Here is a 25,888-nt window from a genome sequence, read left to right as displayed (position 1 = left end):
AAAATTGAAAAAAAGAATAAAACAAAAATGTTGAAAATATCAACAAGCGTTCTAAGATTATTTGTTCTGCAACAGTAGTGGGAGTCATGCAAATACACTGTCAGTTGCAGTGAGTCATCCATTTATTATCTGCGACTAGACAATGTTGTGATTTAAATGGAAATCCTCCATTATGGAAGAGCTTAAGACATTCTCATGTTAGGATTTGCAATTGCCCAAAATGTTCTGTTAATTTGTCAAACAATATTACTAAAATTCTCAATAGAAATACAATGGTGTATTATTTTAAAATCAACCATTTTACAGATGCTATAGAAATAATTTAGTCAACTTCCAACAAACAAATTTATTATTCAGGTAATAAATAACAAACAATATTACATTTTAAAAAGTTTTGCACTTGGCTGCAAATACCTCTGATACTTCAGCTGCCAATTTGCAAGTTGGATTAGCCACACATGTGCCAGCACTCACAATCTGGGTCATGAATACATATGCAACTGTTCCTGATGACTTTGGGTTATAGTTATAGTGTATATGCTAGGATTTGGACTCTCAGCTCTCAGGAGAACTGAAGTCCAAGGATTCACCAAATATCCAAGAAGGAACATTACCTTGAATCATTCCTGGATGGATAACTCTTTATTCTCAATTCTAGACATACCCCTAGGAGAAACATCCCCTTAGCATGTACTCTGTGAAGGTACCCATTTCCGATTCCAAATTTTTCAATAAGATGATCTCTCATTCTTCTACAGTATAGCCTCAAACTGTTTGACCACTTCTCATTAGATAAAGAATAGTTGAATCAAAAACTCTCACAATATTACTTTGGGTTGCCATTGTTTCCAGTGCTATGGACCAAGAGTTGGAAAATAGGATTAGTGTTTTTGTGACTAGCCTGAACACAATGGGATGAATAACAACCTTCTGCGCTGTAATATCTATGAATATATGAGGCTATGATTCCTTAATCCCAGGAATTAACAAGTTAACAATCTCTGAACTGCCTCCAATGTATCTTATCACACCTTAAATAAGGAGGCAAAAACTGTATATACTCCTTAAATAAGGAGACTGTATGATTGTACAAATCTACTTTTATACTCCAGCCACCCTTGCAATGAAAGCAAACATTTAACTTGTCATTCTAATTACTTACTGTACCTGGGTGTTAATGTTTTGCATTTCATAGTTCATTTGTATTCCAACCTAGCTAGTTGACTTTGAAGGAATGCTCTATAAAGAATAGGTGATTAACTGTGTCAAAAGCTGTAGACAAGTTGAGAAAGGGCAAAAGCAGATAGCTTACCTTTGTTAAAATTGCATAGGCTATCATTTGTGACATTCGACAGAGGAATTTTGGTATTGTGGCAAAGGCAAAAATCTAACTGAAGGAATTCAATCATCGAGTTTCAGGAAAGGTGGCCACAAATTTAAGTAGCAACAAACATGGCAGACTGGTTAATAAAATCAAAACACTTGGGATAGAGGAATATGGCAAGTTGGATCTAAAATTGGCTCACTGTCACAACCTGCATCTCCACAACAAAACAAAGAGTAATGGTTGACTGATGTTTTTGCAAATGCAAGTTTTTAGTGATGTGCTACAGGAATCAAATGTGGGAGACCAATTTAAACAGTTACAAACTACATGAGTTGGCTAAGAAGGTGAAATTGAAGGGAATGGCTGCCGACTGTAAGATGGTGTTCCAAAAGGCCATTCAGAAAATATATCATTGCGATTTGACAAAGTTGACATGAATTTAAGAATGGGAAATCATGTTTAACAAACCCACTGCAGAGCCCTTTGCTCAGGAACTAACCTACAATTAACTTCCAAGCCTGGCCTCACAAATAAACAAAAACTTGTTTAGTCTGTTTTCCTTTTAGCATAAGCTAAAATGAATATAAATAATGAAATATATAGGTGAGATCTAGTGGGTGTGGTATATGTGGTATCAGAAAGGTTTTGAGAAAGTCCTCCATACAAGATTATTTTATATATTTGTCAAATGGGAGTGGGCTAATATACTGGCATGAAATGAGAATTGGTCATTAGATAGGAAACAAAAGTCTGAATTTCCCTAAATGTTGACTATGTACCAATTTTGGGGAGATTCATAGAGGCTTCTCTCTGTGATGTCCACCAAATGTTCTTGTGCAATTTTACGCAGTTAACTTTGCATCATGCCTCCACTATGGTGCTCGTACACTACATTGCCCTCACCAATAGTGGAATGCTTACCGCTGCTCAACCTTTTGGGTGTCCAGCCATGACACCATAATAAAGTCCAGTTGTGCTCCAGTTCAAATATTACAAGCCAGAAATAGCTTTTTAAAGTTGCACTGTGGGTGGAATTGCTCTGGAAATGGCCAATAGCAGTTGGCGCACTGCTTTGCTGACAGGGATCTGGAGGTCCTGGTGGATGGAGTGGTCAAGGAAAGGGCTGTACTCTTTCCTCAGAACTGCCAGTGGAAACCACAAAACCAAAAGCTGTCAGCCTGTCTGGGTCAGTGCCACTTCCACAATCCTAAGGATTGCCCAGCAATACAGGAGGAACGTTGTTAATCTATGCCTTGCAAAGTAAATTCCAACACTTTCTGTCTGCTACCTCATTCTAACTCCACTAGTGCACCTACCTCAATTCAAGGCTCATGATCTATTATTTTCACTTTTGTGTGTAGCATCTTCCCTCAATGCTCTCATCTACGCTATTACTTAGATTACTCAGCCTGCATGCCCTCATTTGAGACACCTCACCAATTTTGCCCTACATGGACCAGCATTACCAGCTGTGCCAGCCACTTTCACCCCACTCAATCCCTGCACTTATTTATTCCTGGGAAAAAAAAACCAGAATAGGGCAGACAGGGCCAAGTAGTGGTGTTACCAATCTTCATCTGCTTACTCACTATGTAGCAGAATCCTTGCTTTAGCAGAACACCATGTCTGCCCACGTGATGGTGCTGCAAACTCCATGTCCCAACAAACAAATAAGATTCATTGGCACTATCTAGAATATGTGGATGCTGGAGTACTGAATAAATTTGAGGAGGAGAAAGATTTTTAATTATTGGTTGAAGGGGGCAGCAATGGCTCATTGGTTAGCATAGCTGCTTCATAGCACAAGGGATAGAGATTCGGTTCCAGCCTTGGGTGATTGCCTGTGTAGAGTATGCACAATCTCCTTGTGTCTGCACAGTTTGTGCTGGATGCTCCAGTTTTTTTTCCCCACGATCCAAAGATGTGCAGGTTAGGTAGATTGACCATGCTGAATTGTCCCGTAGTATTGTGGGCGGCATGGTGGCACAGTGGTTAGCACTGCTGCCTCACAGCGCCAGAGACCGGGGTTCAATTCCCGCCTCAGGCGACTGACTGTGTGGAGTTTGCACGTTCTCCCCGTGTCTGCGTGGGTTTCCTCCAGGTGCTCCGGTTTCCTCCCACAATCCAAAGATGTGCGGGTCAGGTGAATTGGCCATGCTAAATTGACCGCAGGGTTAGGTAAGAGATACATGTGGTGTGGGTGGGTTGCGCTTCGACGGGTCAGTGTGGACTTGTTGGGCCGAAGGGCCTGTTTCCACACTGTAAGTAATCTAATCTATAAATTATATAGGGGTGTATATGTTAGATTGATTGGCCATGGCAAATGTGGAGTTACACGGATAGCGTGGCAGGCTGAGTCTGAGTGGGATGCTCTTCGAAAGGTCAGTTCAGACTCGAATGGGCCAAATAGCCTCTTTCCATACTGCAGGGATTTTATGATTCTAAGGGCTATGGAGAGTGAGCAGGAAAGTAGAGTTGAGGCCCAGATGAGATTAGCCATGATCACATCAAATGGCACAGCAGGCTTGTGGAGCTCAATTGCCTATTCCTATTCCCAGTTGTTATGTTCTGATGTTGTTCCTCAGCTACCATATGTGCTACTTCCAAAATTGTTATAATCAACATTATATTCATCTTCAGACACATTGTTTTAGTATGTTACCACAGAAGGGCCCCTTATCTCAGAAAGGATGTACAGGCCCTGGAGTCTGGTCAGAGGAGTTTCACGAGAATGATCCCAGAAATTAAAAGCTTAACATTTGAGGACTCTGGGTTTCTACTTGGTAGAGTTTAGAATGATGAGAAGTGATCTAATTGAAACATACAGAATACTGAATGGCCTGGGCAGAGTAGATGTTGGGAAGATGTTTCCATTGGTAGAAGAGACGAGGACCCGTGGGCACAGCTTTAGAGTAAAGGAAAGACCTTTTAGAATGGAGATAAGGAGGAACTTCTTCAACTCAAACAGCAGTGAATCTATGGAATTCATTGGCGTAGAAGGCTGTGGAAGCCAGGTCATTGGGTGTATTTAAGACTGATATAAATAGGTTCTTGAGTATCAGGGAGATCAAGGATTATATGGAGAAAGCGAGAGAATGGGGTTGAGAAACTTATCAGCCATGATAAAATGACAGAGCAAATTCGATGGGCTGAATGGACTAATTTCTGCTCCTATGTCTTATGGTCTTATCTTGGGACATTCACTGCATTTCGAGACATCTTAGTCCAGACATCTGGGTACCATAATGGTGAGACTCCAGGCACCTTTCATATTGGATCTTGCAGCTCATTTCCATTGGCCAACTATAATGTCAACTACAATCATCAATAGACCAGGAAGGAAGATGGCTAGATATGGAAGTGGAGTGACCAGGGTGGGAAGGAGAGTGTAGCTGTGCCTAGATGGAGGGAGTTGGGAGCCCACTGGCAAGAAAGGAAGGAGGGTGCTAATGGTGTGAGGAACAGTTTATTCTTGGGATTTTAGGAAACATTCCAACAGATTAAAGGAGGATTAAGGAAAGAAAACAGTGAAATAATAGTCAATTTTTAGAATGGCATAGAGCAACAAGAGAGATGCTGCAATATTCTATGCTTATATCTCAGCTGTTTAAAATCTTTATCAATAATTAGGTGACAGTGCCAAGTATAATGTACCCAGGTTTGCTGTAGGTAGAACGCTAAGTGAAACATTAAGCAGTTAGAATGCAAGGAGGTAACAGACAAGTACAAACTAATAAAGAATCACACCAGCAAATGATAAATGTACAATGTTGAAAAGTGTAGAATTATCCAGTTTAGCTGAAAGAGTAAAAATCCATTGCTTTCAAGTGATGATAGACTGGTAAATGATGACTTGCAAGAGTTAGGTGCACCTGAATTTGAATCACAGGAGCCTAATATGCAAGTGAAGCAAACAATAATGAAAACAAATGGCATGTGGGCTTAGAATAACAAAGTTAAAAAAAAAAAATTGCTGCAGTTATATAGGCTGTAGAGAGATCACCTGGAAAAGTGTGCTCAATTTTGACTTCCTTATCCAAAGAAGGTTATATGTGCTGAAAAGGGGATGCAAAAAGGCCATATTAATTCCTAGCATGAGAGATCTGTCCTATGAGGACAGATTGAGAAGAAGGGGCCTATACTCCCTAGGACTTCATTGAATTTTGAATGATTTCACTAAATTTTCTACATGTTGAAATTATTACATGTCCCACTGAAGTATTTTTCTTTCACCTATTTCTATAGCGGTAATTAATCTTTATCAAACAGCACTTCACCCAATATGTGGTAGGTGACATCTCCATAATATGTTTAGTCTGTGGGAGGAGTGACAGCGAGGACTGGGGCTTGTTGGGAAGGTAAATTTAAAACTACACAAACTTACCTGGTGATTAGGTGCAGCACACACTGAGCAGGAGCGGGACTGCTGAGTAAGTGACGTAATATATTTGAATGTCTCCCGCCTATCCTCTTCCTCTAACCAACATAAAGGTTTTGTGCACCGAACTGATAAGGTAACTACTTTTTTTTGATATTCTTTACTTTTCTACATTCTAGAACAGTGGGGATGGTGGTCAGGGCAGATGAATATTCCTCCTGCAGAATGTGGGAGGTAAGAGTCGCCAATACTGTCCCTGCTGACTTCATCTGCAGGAAGTGTACTCAAATCCAGCTCCTCGAAAACCACATGAGGAAACTGGAGCTGGAGCTGGATGAACTTTGGATCACTTGGGAGGCAGAGTTGGTTACTGAGAGGAGGTGGGGGGTGGGTTATTGAGAGGAGGCAGAAGGGGTTATCAAGGGGAGTTGCAGGGAGGTTGTCACACCTCAGGTACAAGAAAAAGGCAGATGGGTTATTGTCAGGGGACAGAAACAGAACTGGCAGGCAGCGCAGGGAACCCTTGTGGTTGTTCCCCTCAATAACAAGTATGCCATTTTGGATACTGTTGGAGGGGGGTCTTGCCAGGATAAGCCATGGGTTAAATGTCTCTGGCAAAGCATCTGTTCTTGTTGCTTAAAAGGAAAGGGAAGACATGAACAGAGCATTAGGCACTGGGGACTCCATAGTTGGTGGACACATAGGAGATTTTGTGGGAACAAGAGAGACTTACAGTTGGTGTGTTGCCTCCCAGGTGCCAGGGTTTGTGATGTCTCGGATCGTGTTTTCAGGTTCCTCGAGGGGGAGGGGGAGCAGCACTAAGTTGTGATGTACATAGGCACTAAGAGCATGGGTAGGAAAAGGGATTGGGATTTAAAGCAGAAATTCAGTGAGCTGGGGTGAAAGATTAGCGCTAGAACAGAGTTGTTATCGCTGGTTTGTTGGCCATGCCACATGCTAGTGAGGCAAGGAATAGGGAGAGAAAGCAATTGAACACATGGCTACAGGGGTAGTGCAAGAACGAGGGTTTCCGATACCTGGATAATTGGGGTTCATTCTAGGGTAGGTGTGACCTCTACAAACAAGATGGTCCACACCTGAACCAGAGAGGTACCAATATCCCGGGGGGGAGTGAAATTTGCTAATACAGTCAGGAGGGTTTAAACTAATTCAGCAGTGGGATGAGAACTTAAATTGAAGTTCCAGTGTCCAGGAGGTTGAGAGTAGTGAGGTCAAAAATATGGCAAGCAGGAAGGTGGTTTGAAGTGTGTCAACTTCAATGTCAGGAACAAGCTGAATAAGACGTTTAAACTTGCAGCATAAGTGGCACCTGAGATTTCAATGTTGTGGCTATTTCAGAGACATGGATAGAGCAGGGACAGGAATGGCTGTTGCAGGTTCTGGGATTTAGATGTTTCAGTAAGAACAGAGAAGATGGTAAAAAAGGGGGAGGTGTGGCATTGTTAGTCAAGAACAGTACTACAGTAGCAGAAAGGATGTTTGAGGATTCATCTACTGAGATAGAAACAGGAAAGGTGAGGTCACCCTGGTGGGAGTTTTATATAGACTTCTGAATAGTTCCGGAGATGTAGAGGAAAGGATAGCAATGATAATTCTGGTTTGGAGCGAGAGTAACAGAGTGGTTGTTATGTGGGACCTTAACTTTCCAAATATTAACTGGAAATACGATAGTTCGTGCACTTTAGATGGGTCAGTTTTTGTCAAATGTGTGCAGGATGGTTTCCTGACACAGTATGTAGACAAGTCAACAAGGGACAACGCCACATTGGATTTTGTAGTGGGTAATGAACTTGGCCAGGTGTTAGATTTGGAGGTAGGTGAGCACTTTGGTGAGTCACCACAATTTGGTTGTGTTTACTTACGCAATGGAAAGGGACAGATATATAACACAGGGCAATAACTCTTGCTTTGGGTAAAGGCAATTATGATGCGATTAGTCAAGATTTAGGATGCATAGGATTGGGAAGGAAACTGTGGTGGGTGGGCACAATTGGAATGTGGAGCATATTCAAGGAACACTTACTATATGTCCTTGACAAATATGTACCTTAGAGACAGGGAGGAGGTGGTCAAGTGAGAGAACTGTGGTTCACTAAAGAAGTTGAATCACATGCCAAGAGGAAGGAGGCTTATGTTAGGATGACACGTGAGGGCTCAGTTAGAGTGCTTGAGAGTTACAAGTTAGCCAGGAAAGATCTAAAGAGAGAACTAAGAAGAGCGAGGAGAACACATGAGAAGTCTTGGCAGGTAGGATCAAGGAAAACCCTAAAGCTTTCTATAGGTATATCAGGAATAAAAGAATGACTAGAGAAAGATTAGGGCCAATCAAGGATAGTAATGGGAAGTTGTGTGTGGAGGAGATAGGAGAAGCACTAAATGAATATTTTTCATCAGTATTCACAGTGGAGAAAGACAAAGTTGTCAAGGAGAATACTGTACTGAGATACAGGCTACTAGACTAGGTGGGATTGACATTAGAAAGGAGGAGGTGTTAGCAATTCTGGAAAGTGTGAAAATAGATAAGTCCCCTGATCTGGATGGGATCTATGATGCTCTGGGAAGCCAGGGAGGAGATCTCAGAGCCTTTGACTTTAATCTTTACGTCATCATTATCTACAGGAATAGTGCCACAAGACAGGAGAATGCAAATGTTGCTCCCTTGTTCTAGGAGAGTAAAGACAACACTGGTAATAATAGACAGTGAGCTTTACTTCAGTTGTGGGTAAAGTGTTGGAAAAGGTTATAAGAGACAGGATTTATGAACATCTAGAGACGAATAAGTTGATTAGGGATAGTCAACACGGTTTTGTGAAGGGTAGGTCGTGCCTCACAAACCTTATTGAGCTCTTTGAGATGGTGACCAAACAAGTGGATGAGGGTAAAGCAACTGATGCAGTGTATATGGATTTTAGTAAGGCGTTTGATATGGTTCCCCACAGTAGGCTATTGCACAAAATACGGAGGGATGGGATTGAGTGTGATTTAGCAGTTTGGATCAGAAATTGGCCAGCTGAAAGAAGATAGAGGGTGATGAGAAATGTTCAACCTGCAGTTCAGTTACTAGTGGTGTACCGCAAGGATCTGTTTTGGGGCCATTGTTGTTTGTCATTGTTATAAATGACCTGGATGAGGACATAGAAGGCTGGGTTAGACAATTTGCAAATGACACTAAGATCAGTGGAGTTGTCGGTAGTGCTAAAGGATGTTGTAGGTTACAGAGGGAGATGGATAAATTGAAAAGCTGGGCTGAGAGGTGGTAAATGGAGTTTAATGGGGAAAAGTGTGCGGTGATTCATTTTGGAATGTGCAACAGGAATAAAGGGTACTGGGCTAATGGTAAGATTCTTGACAGTGTAGATGAACAGCGAGATCTCGTTGTCCATGTACACAGATCCCTGAAAGTTGTCACCCAGGTTGATAGAATTGTTAAGAAGGCATGTGGTGTGTTAGCTTTTATTGGTAGAGGGATCGAGTGTCAGAGCCATGGGGTCATGTTGCAGCTGTACAAATCTCTGGTGTTGTCGGACTTTGAATATTGCGTACAGTTCTGGTCACCGCATTATAGGAAGGATGTGGAAGCTCAGGAGAGGGTTCAGAAGAGATTTACTAGGATTTTGCCTGGTCTGGAGGAAAGGTCTTATGAGGAAAGGCTGAGAGACTTGAGGCTGTTTCATTTGGGGGTTGAGAGGTGACTTAATTGAGATATACAAGACAATCAGAAGTTTAGATACAGTGGACAGTGAGACCCTTTTTCCACGGCTAGCACAAGAGGACATAGCTTTAAATTGGGGGGTGATAGATAGAGGACAGATGTCAGAGGTAGTTTCTTCACTCGTAAAGTAGTAGGGGAGTGGAATGCACTGCCTGCAAAAGTAGTAGACCCGCTAACTTTAACAGCATTAAAGTTGATCATTGGATAGACATAGGAGTGAAAATGGAACAATGTAGGCTAGATGGGGTTCAGATTGGTTCCGCAGGTTGGTGCAATATCGAAGTCAGAAGGACCTGTACTGCGCTGTAATGCTCTTTGTTCTATCTATGTCTACCATTATGGATAAACATTTAGCATATACTAAGCTTTGTGCTTATCTTACAAATATAGTAAACTTGCATTTAGTTTCAGTAGTAGTGATGTAATTTATGTGCAATAGTGATCGAATATGGACTTCCTCGAAAGCACATTCAAGACCTTCCTTCAGTCCAGTATTAAACTTTGTATTTGTACTCTCTTCTTAAGGCCTGGAAAATCCAGCTAACATAAGGTAAAGTAAAATATCAAAATTAAGGTGGGAAGCTTGTTATAGCAAGTTTTGTTTCTATTTACTTTGCTGGACAATCAAATCTCTTCTGTACTTGGATTTTTAGGTACTATTAACTCACAAGAACTACATAAACTTACAGAACAGGAATAAACAATTTGATTCATGAGGTTATGCTGGCTCTTTCCTCTGGTAACCCAAAACTGATCCCACTAACGCCACTGAACATGGTCTGTCATTTCTCATGTACCTTTATCCTTTCAAATTAAGTATTACTTACCTTTCCATTATAAGGAACTACTTATTTATTTTACAGCAATATGCTGGATAAAGAGATCTCTTCTGACTTCTCTCCTCACTCCATTAACGAATTCTCCGGGACCACGGTGACTGAGTTCTATTGGTAAATAACCCATTATAGGCAGAGCATATATAGTTCAGGTTTATCATTCCACTTCAGGAGTTGTCTTCAGGACCCATCTGTGCTCCATTTCGGCATTTTCATGCTGTCCCTTTTCAACATCATCCAAAGACAAGGAGGGAGTAGCCTTCATAGGTATGCCTGTCACATCAGACTTGAGCTCTGACCACCTCTTTTGATCATTCACTGCCTTAGGGTTGCCAGATTGACTTTTTGATATCCAACCGTGAATGAGTTTCAGTTTCCTCCAGTTACGTCTTGGAAAAACTGAAGCAATTGACTTCAAACTCTTCATAATTTTTCAACAGCTGCCACCAAGTCTATCCTCCCTCCAGTTGCTATTAGTTGACCTGCTCTTTTAAATGAGACATTAAACCAAGTTGGCTCTCTCAGGTAAATGAAAAATTATCAAGGCATATTGAAAGACGAAGGACAATCCTGGTCAACACTTACCCCTCACCTTACATACACAATTTGGCGGTTGTGCTTCTTCCAGCAGTTCCTACACTTTAAAAAGTTTTTTTTAGTGGTCATATAGTGCTTTTGAATGTCCAGAGTTTAAGAAATGAATTGTATTATCTTTCCACACTTCAACTGAAAGATCCAACTTTAATTATATCAAATTAAAGTTAATTAGTTAGAATTAGTTAGTTAACTTCTAGGAAGTAAAAAGGAAACTTGATGTGATCTGTGGCATCACGAGCCTTGTAGGAATAATTTACAAATTCTGAAAACATAATGTAAATCTCCAAGAAAAGAGAAATACTTTATGCTACTAGTTATTTGATGGTGTATTGAGGTTTATTGTTAGGTGGTCAGTTTTGAAGTCTTGTTAATTTGAAGGTGATTTCAATACCTGGAAGGGGTTGGATGATTTTTACAGGTTCAGGAGCATCATATCTTCTCCTTACACTGGTCAATGTCAGAACTAACCTGATGGGATTCTGTGCCTTCTTTAAAGTTCACAGCATCTTCAAGCTCCAGATCACATGGCTGTTCTTCCATGTCAGTCAAGTCAAGCAGCTGGGCTTGGACATCACAGGGACAAACCTAATAACCAGAGGCAAGAGCGATGTCATAACAGAGAGACATAGTCTGAGACTGCTTCAGCATCTATCCTAGTACGTGATGGCCATGAAACATTTTTGATCTTTACTTGCAATTGATCAGGTTGCATCTGGAACTCCACAGGAACCTATCTGATCAATGTTTTACTCCATGTACCAAACAAAATGTTTGCCAAAGATAAATTATAACTTCCACACTGTTTATAAATACAATTGCTTGGTTGCGTAGAACTTCACAAAAAAGATGAAATAAGTTTAAGCTCTTCACCTCGCACTCATCAGGCCAGGATGCAAGAAATAAGACTTTAAAAAGGAACAGCAATTTATACAGCGTCATAAGAGCTTGCTGATAGGTTGGGCAATTGTTGGCAAGGAGATGCAGCAAGAATACTGAACAGTGGGATAGCAAGGAAATACAGGATGAATACTCAACTAACAGTGTCATAGAGTCAGAGAACAAAGAAAGGCCCTTCAGCCCATCAAGGCTGCACTGACAATAACTACCATGAAAATCCCAATTTCCTGCACTTTTCCCCTATCCTTCAATATTATATTTCAAGGGTCCATTCAAAATATTGTTTAAAAGGTTGGAGGTTTCCTGCCTTCGCTACCTTCCCAGGAGTGGAGATTCTCACCACTCTGTGAGTGAAGAAGCTTTTCTCAAATCCCATCTGAATCTCCTACCCCTTACCCTTTAACTATGCCCCCTCATGATTGACCCCTAAACCAAGGGGAACAGCTGCTACCTCTCCACCCTGTTTATACCCTTCATAACCTTATACACCTTTCTCGTGGCCCTTTCTGCTTTCTCTGCTTTAAAGAAAACAATCCAAACCTACCTAGTCTCTTCTTATAGCTCAATTTCTCCAGCCCAGGCAACATTTTGGTGAACCTCCTCTGAAGCCGCTCTCGTGCTATCACATCTTTCCTGTACTGAGGTCACCAGAACTGCATATAGTACTCTAGCTGTGGCCTGAGCAACACTCTGTACAACTCCAAAGTTATCTCCTTTCTCTTATTTGTAGGTACCGTGTTGGGTCGACATATAAAACATGTCACTGTATTTTCTGTGTAAACGTACATGTTCGAACTGCCTCCATATTTAAGAGACACAAAATGGCCTTCTTGCACTGCCTGTTTTTAAGAAACAAAAAATGGCTGAAATGTTTTAAAAAGCCTGCTTCAGCATTTAAGTGAAAAACAATAATGCCTCTGAGAAAGGAGTTATTCGAGACAAAAGAGAGAACTATCTGAACAGCAAGATTCCAAAGAATGCAGAGACATCACAATAAGGAGATTCAAGGATAAACCATTCAAAGATTTGTAACAAACATAGAATAAATAGCAGAATTGGAACTCACAAAAATATTTGAAAGATCACTAAAGTAGAAGTAATTAATTCCAATCTCATTACAGAAAGGATGTGTTCAGCCATAAAAAGAGCAACTGAAATTATCTTAAAGAAATTAACTATTTCTTTGAAATTATTTACAATACGAATAATCAGAGATAGATTCCAACGTATTTATAAAATTTTATAATGAACGCAATAAGGGAAAACATTAAAGAGATGCTCTGGCATATCTTGTCTCATTAGCTAAAGAGTATTAACAATAGAACTAATTACAAAATTTTGTAATAAAATTAATATCATAAATTCTATCACAGAATCAACTGCCTTTTATATAAGTAATGGAATTTGATAGCGATCGGATGTACAATGAAAATAGAATTCAAGCAGTCTTCAGAGATAAGCAAGCCAGGGACATGACCAAAAGAGAACAGCGAGTAATATTGGGATGCAACATAGAAAGATCTCAAGGACTAGAGATTACAATAATTGTTAGGAGACTAAGGGAACATTGGGTTGTCTATAAAAATGTCCATCATTGATCAGGTGTTTTACAGGATTGGTCCCATAGAGAGAAATGGGCAGGCACAGTAACCACTTTGTGTATGATCATCGTAACACAAAATGTATAAAAGTACTGCCTTTTTACTGTAAAAATCAGACTCTCACATTGATCTCTCTTCCAATCTGAGTTGAAGATTAAGGGAACAATTGTGTTCTCACTTCAAAGCCAGATCTGGGGAATATCTTTTGACCCTCACCCTGCATTAACCAGTTTTTGCTTGAATAAAAGTCTGCCAGATGCCTGCATCTTGTCTGCCTCATGAGTCTTTCTCCCCGGTCAGGAAAACACACTCATATAGTACACATGAAAGTAAATTTCTACTCTATGCCACAACTGATGAAAGCAAATATCCCTTCTTAACTATCCTATTCACATGTTATGCCAAATTCAGAGATCTTTGAATAACAACTTCAAGATCCCCTATGTTCCTCCACTGTACCGAGTGTCCTGCCATTCATTCCTCCCTCACCTTTTTCTTCTTCTGAAACGCATTACCTCACACATACCCGGGTTAAATACCATCTGCCACTGCTCAGCCAATGTGGTCAACCTATCTTATCTTCCTATAAGCTAAAACCATTTTCTTCAGTATTAAGCACTCTAACAATCTTGGTGCTATCTGCAAATGTGCTTAACAATCCTCCCACATTTTTATTTATAATAATTTACACCTATAACAAACAATAAGGGTCTCAGTACTGAGCCTTGTGATACAACACTGGACACCAGCCTCCAGTCACTCAGACAGCCTTTCACCACTACCCTTTGTGTCCTATTAGTGAGCCAGTTTCTTAACCAACTCACCACGTTTCCATGAACTCCATGTAGTTTAACCTTCTCAATCAGTCTCCCAGCTTTGCTAAAATCCATAAAAACATCAACAGAATATCCCTCATTCACACACTTGATCACAATTTTCACAAAATTCTAACAAATTTGTTATGCATGATCTCCCATGCCAACTATCTCTAATTAACTCATGTTTTTTCCGAGTGGCTATTAATTCTCTCCTTCAGAATTTTCTCCAATTACTTCCCTACCACTGACATGAGACTCACTGGTTTCTAGTTTCCTAATTGATCTCTACCACCTTTCTTGAAAAGCATTAGCTGTCCTCCAGCCCTCTGGCACTTCTTCCTTGGCCAGATAGAAATTAAACAATTGTATCAGAGCCTTGGCAATTTCCTGCTTTGCCTCCCACAGCAGCCTGGTATGCAGTTCATCCAAGCTAGGTGATTTGTGCATTTTTAAGCCCATCAAAGCCTTCAATACACCCTCTCCACCCAGACATACTCTCCCCGTTCCAATTTCCTAGATCAAACTGTATAAGTTCCTCACAGGTTCTTTTCCTAAATTCCATATCCACATTCTCCTTTTCTAGAGAGAAGACCGAAGAGAAGTATTTATTTATTGTTGTGGTTCTGTTCGCCGAGCTGGGAGTTTTTGTTGCAAACGTTTCGTCCCCTTTCTAGGTGACATCTTCAGTGCTTGGGAGCCTCCTGTGAAGCGCTTCTGTGCTGATTCCTCCAGTATTTATAGTGGTTTGAATCTGCCGCTTCCGGTTGTCAGTTGCTGTCCGCTGCAGTGGCCGGTATATAGGGTCTAGGTCGATTTGTCTGTTGATAGAATTTGTGGATGAGTGCCATGCCTCTAGGAATTCCCTGGCTGTTCTCTGTTTGGCCTGCCCCACTATAAATGCTGGAGGAATCAGCACAGAAGCGCTTCACAGGAGGCTCCCAAGCACTGAAGATGTCACCTAGAAAGGGGACGAAACGTTTGCAACAAAAACTCCCAGCTCGGCGAACAGAACCACAACAACGAGCACCCAAGCTACAAATCTTCTCACAAACTTTGAAGTATTTATTTAACACCATTCCAACATGCTGTGGATTTACACACGGATTGCCATCTTCGTCCCTAATGGACCTTTCTCTAACCCTAGTTAACCTCTTCCTTTTAATGTATTGATAAAATATCTCAGGATTCTCCCTAATCCTGTACGCAAGTCCTTTCTCATGCCCCATTGTTGCTCTTCTAATTGCTTTCTTAAGGTCTATCTTGCACTTCCTTTATTCCTCTAAGGTTGTAACTGAATTGCTCACTAATTGGCTTTCTCTTCTTCCTCATCCAGTCCTGAATTGCTCTAGACATCCAAAGTTCCCTGAACTTACTATTCCTACATTTCCCTCATACTTTCCTCAGCTCCTTTTTGAATGCACCTCCCATTACCAGTTTTGCTCTGCTGTAGATTTACCTGCAAAGAGCTGTTCCCAATCAACTTTGGCCAGGTCCTGCTGTATTTTATTAAAAATCTGTCTTCCCCCAATCCAAAGACTTGTTTTGCAAGACGTCTTTTTCCTTGTCCATAAAAAAATTGAATCATACTGTTGCTAATGTTAAATGTTACCCTGCTGCCACATTGAAGACCTCTCCGGCTTCATTCCCCACAACAGCATCCAGCATTGCCCTTGTTAGGCCTTATACATATTGATTAAAAAAAACTCCCCTGGATAAATTTCAAGAAATATTCCCCACTAAACCCTAAATACTATGACCATCCCAATTTATTTTGGGATAGTTGGTCTAATTACCTGATTACTACACTTACACACCTCTGTGAACTGTCTATATATTTGCTCCTCTATTTCCTGCTGCCTCTTTAGAGGCCTCTAATTCATGCACAGTAATGTGATTTCCCCCTTAACATTCCTACACAGTTTCATTTCCACGATACCATCTCTCCTTATTGCTGTAACTGGCTCCCTAATTAATAGTGCTACTCCATCATCTTTTTTATATCTCCTCTGTCTTGCCTAAAGACCCTATAGCTGAGAATGTTGAGTTACCAGTCCTGCCCTTTCCTCAACCATGTTTGTTTGAATAGCAACAAAATTCACTCATCAGTCTTACCTATTACATTGATAGTGTTAAAAACCATCCAGCCTTGCCTTACTATCCTCACATTCAACAGAATTGAACTCATTCTGATTGCTTCCTTTGCAATAGCATGATGCGTCTCCATTTCATCAATATTCTGTGTTCCCTCCCATTGTCAGACTAGTTTAAACTCCTCTCAACAGCACTAGTAAACCTACTTGCAAGGATGTTTGCCCCAATGTAGCATCCCATGAACTAAGATTAATTGTTAAACATTAATCATTAAACCATTTCAGATACATAGAAAAGGCATATAACACTTGTTCAAATGCAAAAATTCTAACTCATTTATATATATATATAAAATATATCATACAATAATAGAGATGTTTAGCATAGAAATAATCCTTCGGTCCAATTTGTCCATACCGACTAGATTATCTAAAAAACCTCGTCCCATTTGCCAGCATTTGGCCCATATGCCTCTTAAACCCTTCCTGTTCATGGAGCCATCCAGATGTCTTTTAAATGGTGTAATTGTACCAGCCTCCATCACTTCCTCTGGCAGTTCATTCCATACACATACCACCCTCAGCATGAAAAGGTCATCCCATAGGTCATTTTTAAATCTTTCCCCTCTCATCTTAAACGTATGCCCACTACTTTTGGATTCCCCTACCCTGGGGAAAAGACCTTGACTGTTCCCCCTATCCATGCCTATCAAGATTTTATAAACCTCTATCAGGACACCCCTCAGCTTCCGACCTCAAGGAAAAACAGCCACAGCCTATTCAGCCTCGATCCTATACCTCAAACCCCCCAACCCTGGCAACATCCTTGAAAATCTTTTTGGAACTCTTTCAAGTATTACATGGTACCATTAAGATTCAAAATTCAGTAAGCAACTTGCAAAAAACCTGGAATATTCTTCACTTTGCAAATATGTATAATCTGCAAGATGGGCTTAGCATTTTGATTCTTTAAGGAGCGATGCTTTCAGTTTGCAGGAATATTTTATACAGCAAACTGAAAGTACTCTGGAGTGTGGTTGAAAGAATTTTGGTGAATATCTGTATTTGCCAGAGAGTGTTGCTGCATTCTCATGATGTGCTTACCTGTGCACATAAAGCTTTAACAGATATAGGAAGAGCATCTGCACAGCCAGTGGGACTGCAAGACAATAGTAAAGTGAAGTAGAACTGTGGCAAGCTGTTTCCTATATGCTCTATCATTTTTAAGCCAGACTCCTTCATGTTCTTTGACAGTTATAGAGGGTGTCTGGCAGGCCTGCATCTCGGTGGGCATGGCCATCAGTGGTCTCCTTTATAATATCTCATCACATTCTGGTCAATTGACAAACAATCTATTCTTTGTCATTGGCCTGACAGAAAGCTACACATGTTTAAATAACAAACCATGTGCTGGTCCTATATCTCTTTCAGCCTCCCAGGCGCATGCACTACTCAAATCTCAAGAATCAGATTCAGATCATTGGACTGGGCCTTTTCGTTAATGTTTGGTCTCCTCTCCTCATTAGGGTGCTGTGGCTGGGTCAGTAGCTGTTCTTAAATGTCTGCAAACAAGTCCTCAGAAGAGAAAGGTTCGTAAGAGGGAAACTGAGTGGTGATGGAAATGGGAGTACATGTTTATGAGCGTATCACAGAGAAGCAGGAGACCCAAAGCACATCATAAACAATTTGGTCATGATGCCATCTTGGACAGCATTACAACTAGCCCAATAGGACAGACAGAGAACTTCTCTGTGAGAGTCCAGAGATGCTGCTGGTTATGCTGCCTTCTCTTGTGTGTCACCTTGCCTTGCAAGAGAGAACAAAATGTAACTGGCTGTTACATTTGGGTGCTGTGCGAATACCAGATTACCTGTAAGCCTGTGAAAGCAGCAAGAGATGGGTTGTGAGGCAACATTGATATGAGCTGGGTTATCTGGATCTCAGGTATGAGTCTATAGTGGCAACAAGTGCTGCAGGTGAGCAATAGGCTTTTTATGCATACAACAGTGTGAAAGACTGATTTTATGTTAGTTGGAATGCGTCATGCAAAAGTATATTCACTGGAATGGACAACTTAGCTCATTAGACTTATTGTAATCCTGATGCCATGACCTTGGATCCAGAATTTGGGAGTTGGTATTCCTGGTACCTTAATCCTATTCTTTCCTATGTGCAGTCCTCATGGACACTGTGCAGTCCTTCAGTCCACACCTCCACTCCGCCCCCACCCAGACACCATGGTATCTTATCCTCCAACAAGCTTGCATCAATAGTACCTTTATGTGTTAAAAATACTTCAAGCGTGTTAACAAGTGTTCAGAAATGTTATTACATATACCTGGAACAGATGGGACTTGAACCTGGGCCTCCTGGCTCAAAGGTAAGGAAACTACCACTGAATCACAGGAACAGTTTCTTTTTCATTAACTTTTTTTGTCCTAATCAACCTGAACAGAGATGTTAATATGTATCTCTGGAGCAAGTGGAACTTGAATCCAGGTCGCCCAGTCCAGGAGTAGGGAAACTACTGCACCACAAAAGCACCCACAAGACCCAGAATTGCCTTAGAGTTGATCAACAGCAGATGAGGATCATAAGACTTTGTACTGGCCTTTGTGGCATTGTGGTTATCGTGATTGTAACAAGGTCAGCCAGGTGGGTATCACAGAATATGATTGGGGCTGTTAATCCAGTCCATTCAGGGAGACTTGGCTGATAGATAAAATGAAGAGAGAGACAGTCTAGCTCTTAGGGACTTGCTCTGAGATGGCCGTCCAGAGCCTATGTAAATAAAGGGTGACCTGGTGACAGAATACCATCCTTTGTGGAGTTATTTCAATGGCGACAAGAAAAGCACACCCCTAAAAAAAATTGTTTGTAACAGTCTTGTTTGAGTTGGGATAACCGCTTCTGACATCATGTCATTATTTGGGAAGCTTGACTCATTCAATCCTGCTGTTAAAGACTGGCTCCAGTATGTGGAAAGAATATGTTACTGTTATGCAGGTGTAGATGTATATTGAATCTTTAAGAGAGAAAGGAAGCTGGTAAAGACTGGCTGAAAACACAGAATGTGCTGAACAATTTAAAATGTAACATTTGGTTGAAACAAATAGCTGATGATGCATTGCCATGGAACAAATTCAAATTCAGCCAATCAATTTAAATTATGCCCCAGATACCAACATCCAATCGAATTTGAATTTTACTGTTTGGGTTGACATCAAACCGATGTTTTTGGGGTATGATACCAGACATTTTGAACAGTTAGGGAGAACAGTAAACAGCACCAACAAGTACAGACTGCTAGCTGAGCAGCTCTTTGATAGTTACCTGACCAGAAGAAACATTGTGCAGCAGAAGACCGAAGAAAATACAACCAAGGAAAATCTACAAAGGAGAATCGACAAAGCTGACTGGTTTTGAAATGTGATCTTTTTTATAAATCTTAATTGGGTGTTTTTTTATTGGACCAGTATTGCAGAATGGAAGGTAAAAGATAGGTCTGCTAAATTTGAATCTGAATTAAATTAAATCCTGTTCATTTATTGGTTATAACTTATTTCTTGGTTACAACTTGTAATAGCAGAGATATAAAAACAGATAAACATCGAAAAAACAAATTCAAAACTAATTAAATAAGGTTGAAGGATAAAAATCATGTGTTGTTTCTGCATGATGTAGGAGCTGGTGGACCCCATTGTGGTTCCCAGTGACTGTCTGTAGTAAATGTTGGTTGCTGGAAGAACACTGGCTCAGAGTCAATGACCTAGACTCTGAGCTTCAAACATTGCGACACATCAGGAAGGGGGAGAGTCTGTGTCAGGAGACAGTCACACCCCTTAGACAAACTAACTCAAATTCAGCCACTGGTCAGGGACAGGAGGGTGTGGCTATTAGTAAGGCAGGTAGAGGATTCCAGAAGGTAGAGTTGCAGCAGCCTCAGCCCCTGTCCTTGTCCAACAGGATCAAGAGTTTTGCAACCTGTATGGACAGGAATGGGGACTGCAGGGAGGATGAGATGACTGACTGCAGCACTGTGGTGCAAGGAGCCATTCAAGAAGTGGAGGAGAAACGTTGTTATAATTGGGGATAGTATAGTTCAAAGCACAGAATTTGTTCTCTGTGAACAGCATAGAGAGTCCCAATGGTTGTGTTGCCTGCCTGGTGCTCTGGTTCAGATATTTCATCTGGGCTGCAGAAGAACTTGGAATAAGAGGGTAAAGATCCAGTGGCCGTGGTCCATCTAAGTATCAACAACATAACTAAAACTCGGACAAGGGTTTTGCTGAGGGAGTATGAACAGCTAGGAGCTAATTTAAAAAATCAGAACCAAAAAGATAATCATCTCTGAATTACTACCTCAGCCATGAGCTATTGCCACAGGGTCAATAAGATTAAGCAGGTAAATGTGTAGCTCATAGATTAGTGTGGGAGAAATGGGCTTGAGTTTCCATTGGCACCAGTATTGGGGAGAAAGGTCCTGTTCTGATGGGATGGTCTTCATCTGAACTGTGCTGGGACCAGAGTCCGAGGAAATTACATAAGTAGGGTTGTAGACAGGACTTTAAACTAAATAAGAGTCGGGAGGGTTCAGTTATAGGGGAAATTAGGAAACTTGAATTAAAGGAGCTGATAAGAATGCAGAACGCAAGAAAGGTTATTAAAATCTCCAGCACAGACACAATAGGACAGAGTGTATGGAAAGGGTTAGCAATAGAGCTTCAAACACACTGGACAAACAAATGATAATGAGAAGAGGGACAGTAAATACAGGACTGTAGGGGTTATATCTGAATGCACGCAATATAAGAAATAAGGTAAATGAGCTTGTGGCATAGCTCGAAATAGGCAAGTATGACGTGGTGGGCATCACGGAGGTGTGGCTGCAAGGGGATCAGGATTGGGAGCTGAATATTCAAGGATATCCATCTTATCCAATAGATAGGCTGGTGACGCAGGGAGTGGGATTGCCTTATTAGTAAGAAATGAAATGAAATCAATAGGAAGAAACAAAGTAGGGTCAGATGGTGTAGAATCTGTGTGGGTAGAATTGAGAAACAGCAAAGGTAAAAAAAACATAGTTGGAGTTATGTACAGACCTCCAAACAGCAGTCAGGAGCTAGGACACAAGATACACAAGGAGACAGAAAAGATATGTAGAAAGGCAAAGTTACAGTGATCATGGGGGCTTTCAATACACAGATGGACTGGGAAAATCAGGTTGGCAAGTGGATCTAAGAAAAGGAATTTATGGAATGTCTACGAGGTGGCATTTTGGAGCAGCTTGTGGTGGAGCCCACGGGGGAACAGAGGAGGCTGTGGTCATAATATGATTGAATTTACTCTGCAATTTGAGAGGGAGAAGATAGAATCAAAGGTATTACAGCTGAATAAAAGGAACTCGGATGATAAGTGGCAGATGGAGTTCAACCTAGAAAAGTGTCAAGACATTCAATTTGGAAGATTGAATTTGAATGCAGAATACAGGTTAAAGACGGGACTCTTGGCAGTATGAAGGAACAGAGGGATCTCGGGGTCCATGTTCACAGATCCCTCAAAGTTGTTACCAAGTTGATACAGTTGTTAAGAAGACGTATTAGCAAGAGGATTGAGTTTAAGAGCCACAAGATTATGCTGCAGCTCTACAGAGACCTGGTTAGACCACACTTGGAATATTGTGTTCAGTTCTAGTCGTCTCATTTTGGGAAAGATGTGGAAGCTTTCAAGAGAGTGCAGAGGAGATTTATCAGGATGCTGCCTGGACTGGAGGACATGTGTTACGAAGAAAGGTTGAGGGAGCTACGGCTTTTCTCACTGGAGCGAAGAAGGATGAGGTGTACAAGATGTTGATAGGCATAAATAAAGTGTATAGCCAGAGACTATTTCCCATGGTGGAAATTTCTATCATGAGGGAGCATAATTTCAAGGTAATTGGAGGAAGATTTAGACAGAGAGTGGTGGGTGTGTGGAATGCACTGCCAGCAGTCAAATACACTGGAGACATTTAAACAAATCTTGGATAGGCATATGGAAAATAGTACAATGAAGGGTATGTAGCTTAGTCTGATCTTAGTAGGATAAAAGGCTGGCACAACATTGAACACTGAAGGGCCTGTACTGTTCGATGTTCTAATTGACTGGGAGAGGAGCCTAACAGGAAAGACAGCGGAACAGCAATGGCAGGAGTTCTGGGAGCAATCCAGGAGACACAGCAAAGATTTCACCAGAGAGAAAAGAAGCATGGTACAGGGAGGCTGAGGCAACCATGGCTAACTAGGGAAGTCAGGGATAGCATAAAAGCAAAAGAGAAAACATATAACGTGGTGAAGGGCAGTGGAAGTAGAGGATTGGGAAGCTTACAAAGGGGAACAAACAAAGAAATGAGGGAGAAGATCTGGGTCTGGGCGAGTTACTCTTCGGAGGGTCGATGTGGACTGGTAGGGCCGAAGGGCCTGTTTCCACACTGTAGGGTATCTAATCTAATAATTAAATATGAGAGTAAGATAGCCAGTAATATAAGAAAGACTGTAGGACTTTTGTTAGATATAAAGAGAGGCAAAAGTGGACATTGGGCTGCTGGAAAATGATGCTGGAGAGATGGTAGTGGAGAACAAGGAAATGGCCGAGGAACTTAATGATTACTTCGTGTCAGTCTTCACGGTGAAAGACACAAGTAATATCCCAAAACTTCAAGACAGTAAAGGGGGGGAGAAGCTGAATATAGTGGCCATCACCAAGGAGAAAGTGCTAAAAAAACTGAATGGCCTGAAAGTGGATAACTCAACTGAACAAGGTGGACGAGACCCCAGAGTTCTAATGGAAATAGTTGAAGATGTAATGGAAGCATTGGTGGTGATCTTTCAGGAAGTGCTAGAATCAGGGAGGGTCCCAGAGTACTGGAAAAATCGTGAACATGACATCCCTGTTTCAATGATTTGGAGATGCCAGTGTTGGACTGGGACGAACGAAGTTAAAAAGCACACAACACTAGGTTATAGTCCAACAGGTTTATTTGGAGTCACTAGCTTTCAAAGCGCTGCTTCTTCATCAGGTGGTTGTGGAGCAGAAACATAAGACACAGACTTTATAGCAACAGGATTGCAGTGTCATGGAATGCAATATTAAACAAATTCATCTCTTAGAATGGCCATGTTAGTTTTGGTTCCTTCATATGTAACTCGCAGAACTTCTTTAAAGTTACATTTTCAAGATAGCTTTTAACAATAGATCTGTCTGTGTCCCAATGTTAAGTCAGGCTGATTCTACTTCTAAAGTGAGAGTTCAGAATCTGACATGGATTTATGCAGTTTTTGAGCAAAATAAAATGTAATTCTGCAAGTACAAACTCACCCCACAAACTTATATGTGAGACCGAATCAGCATATGCATGTGTGGTGGTGTGAGTGCCTGTAAGACAGTGTGTGTCTGTGTGTGAGTGTAATGGGGTATACATTTGAGAGAGGGTGCATGCCCCACATCCCCACTTCTCTCCTTTAAACAACCGCCTAACCTTAAACAGATCAGTGTTCGCAACAAACTGCCTGACCTCCAGGACAACACCATACAACCTTGTCACGGCAGACTCTGCGAGATGTATCAGAGTGTCGACAAGGATACCATCATGTATGTGGAAGGTACTCATGTGTCTCGGCCAACATTGTCTATCTCACATGCTGCAGGCAAGGATGGCCTGAGGCATGGTACATTGGTGAGACTGAGCAGAGTCTCCGGCAACGGATGAATGGACATCGCACAACAAACAACAGGCAGCAGTGTTCTTCCCAGTTGGGGAACACTTCAGCGGTTTGGGACATTCGGCCTCGGACCTTCAGGTGACCATCCTGCAAGGCGGATTTCCAGACAAGCAACAACACAAAGTGGCCGAGCAGAGGCTGATAGCCACATTTGGTACCCATGAGGATGGCATCAACCGGAACCTTGGGTTCACGTCACACTACAGGTGACCCCACTACACTATATACACTCTCTCTCACACACACACACACTCCTGCAGACCCACTCATACACAAGCTCTCTCTCATATGCTCATACACACAACCCCTACACTCACTCTCTCACAGACGTATACCTGATTACACTCAGACACAGACACACACTCTCTCATAGACGAGCACACTTACTCGGTCTCTCGTGCACACACAAACACACACGTATAAGTATGTGCGGTGAATTTGGACTTGCAGAATTACATTTTACTTTGCTCACAAACTGCATAAATCCATGTCAGATTCTGTAACTCCCACCTTAGAAATAGAATCAGCCTGACTTAACATTGGGACACAAACAGAATTTAACTTCATACCTTGAATGCATTATCTGAGCTGAGATGACTTCTATTATTAAAAGCTATCTTGAAAATGTATCTTTAAAAAAGTTCTGGGATTTATATATGAAGGAACCAAAACTCACATGGCCATTCTAAGAGATGAAAGACTTAAGCTAAATTTGTTTAATATTACATTCCATGACACTGCAATCCTGTTGCTATAAAGTCTGTGTCTTATGATTCTGCTCCACAGCCACTTGAAGAAGCAGCGCTTCGAAAGCTCGTGACTCCAAATAAACCCCCTCTTGGACTATAACCTGATTTTGTGCGATTTTTTTTTTTACTTTGTCCCTACTTAAAAAGGGAGGAAAGCAAAAAATAGAAAATTACAGACCGATTAGCCCAAGCTTGGTTGTGAGTAAGATCTTGGAATCCATTGCGAAGGATGAGATTTCTGAATACTTGGAAGTATGTGATAAAGTAGGGCAAAGTCAGCATGGTTTCATTAATGGGAAGTCATACCTGACAAATCTGCTAGAATCCTTTGAGGAAGTAATGAGCAGCTTAGACCAAGGAGAGCCAATGAATGTTATCTACCTGGACTTCAAGAAGGCCTTTAACAAGGTGCCGCACAGGAGGCTACTGAGTAAAACAAGGGCCCATGTTGTCAGAAGCAAGGTGCTAGCATGGATAGAAACTTGGCTGCCTGGCAGGAAGCAGAAAGTGGGGATAAAAGGGTCCTTCTCAGGATGGCAGCTGATGACAAGTGGTATTCCACAAAGCTCAGTGTTGGGACAACTTTTCACTTTATACATTAATGGTCTAGATGAAGGAACTGAGAGCATTCTGTCTGAGTTTGCAGATGATACAAAGATAAGTAAGGGACAGATAGCATTGAGGAGGCAGGGAGGCTGCAGAAGGATTTGGACAGGTTAGAAGATAGGCGCAGGATACGACTGATAGGGTTCCCTTCCCTATCCAGTACTCCGCGGGAGTGGAGAAACTATGCCATATACTTCAACACATCATTGACGACAATGAATACCTAGCCACAACCTTCTCTATGTTTCTACTTCTGGCCTTCAACACCCGCCAAACCATATTCAGACCATTGGTCGCAGAAACTACCCAGCTTTCAGGACAACATCTACAACAACACCGCCATGACAACCTCTGCAGGATTTGTCAGATCATCAACCTGGATACTACTACTGTCACATATTGGAACACCATCCACGACATATATGGCAGGTACTCATGTGAGCCAGCCAAAGCCGTCTATCTTATACGATGCAGACAAGGATGCCTGCAAGGGAGAAAC

General features: G+C 41.3%; 1 protein-coding gene across 2 annotated transcripts in view; it reads right to left on the bottom strand.

Moving 5' to 3' along the window:
* dlg2 (discs, large homolog 2 (Drosophila)) overlaps positions 1–25,888 on the bottom strand; it is an 876,537-nt gene that overhangs the window by 631,260 nt on the left and 219,389 nt on the right. For both annotated transcript variants that reach the window (XM_060825990.1, XM_060825991.1), the window contains exon 4: positions 11,340–11,456. In XM_060825990.1, the coding sequence (XP_060681973.1) occupies positions 11,340–11,456 (117 nt within the window). The remainder of the gene's footprint in view (positions 1–11,339; positions 11,457–25,888) is intronic.

This window comes from Hemiscyllium ocellatum, chromosome 6 (assembly GCF_020745735.1).
Source record: "Hemiscyllium ocellatum isolate sHemOce1 chromosome 6, sHemOce1.pat.X.cur, whole genome shotgun sequence".
Lineage (NCBI taxonomy): Eukaryota > Metazoa > Chordata > Chondrichthyes > Orectolobiformes > Hemiscylliidae > Hemiscyllium > Hemiscyllium ocellatum.
Note: the sequence above shows the minus strand (reverse complement) of the source record. Positions and strands in the feature narration are given on the sequence as shown.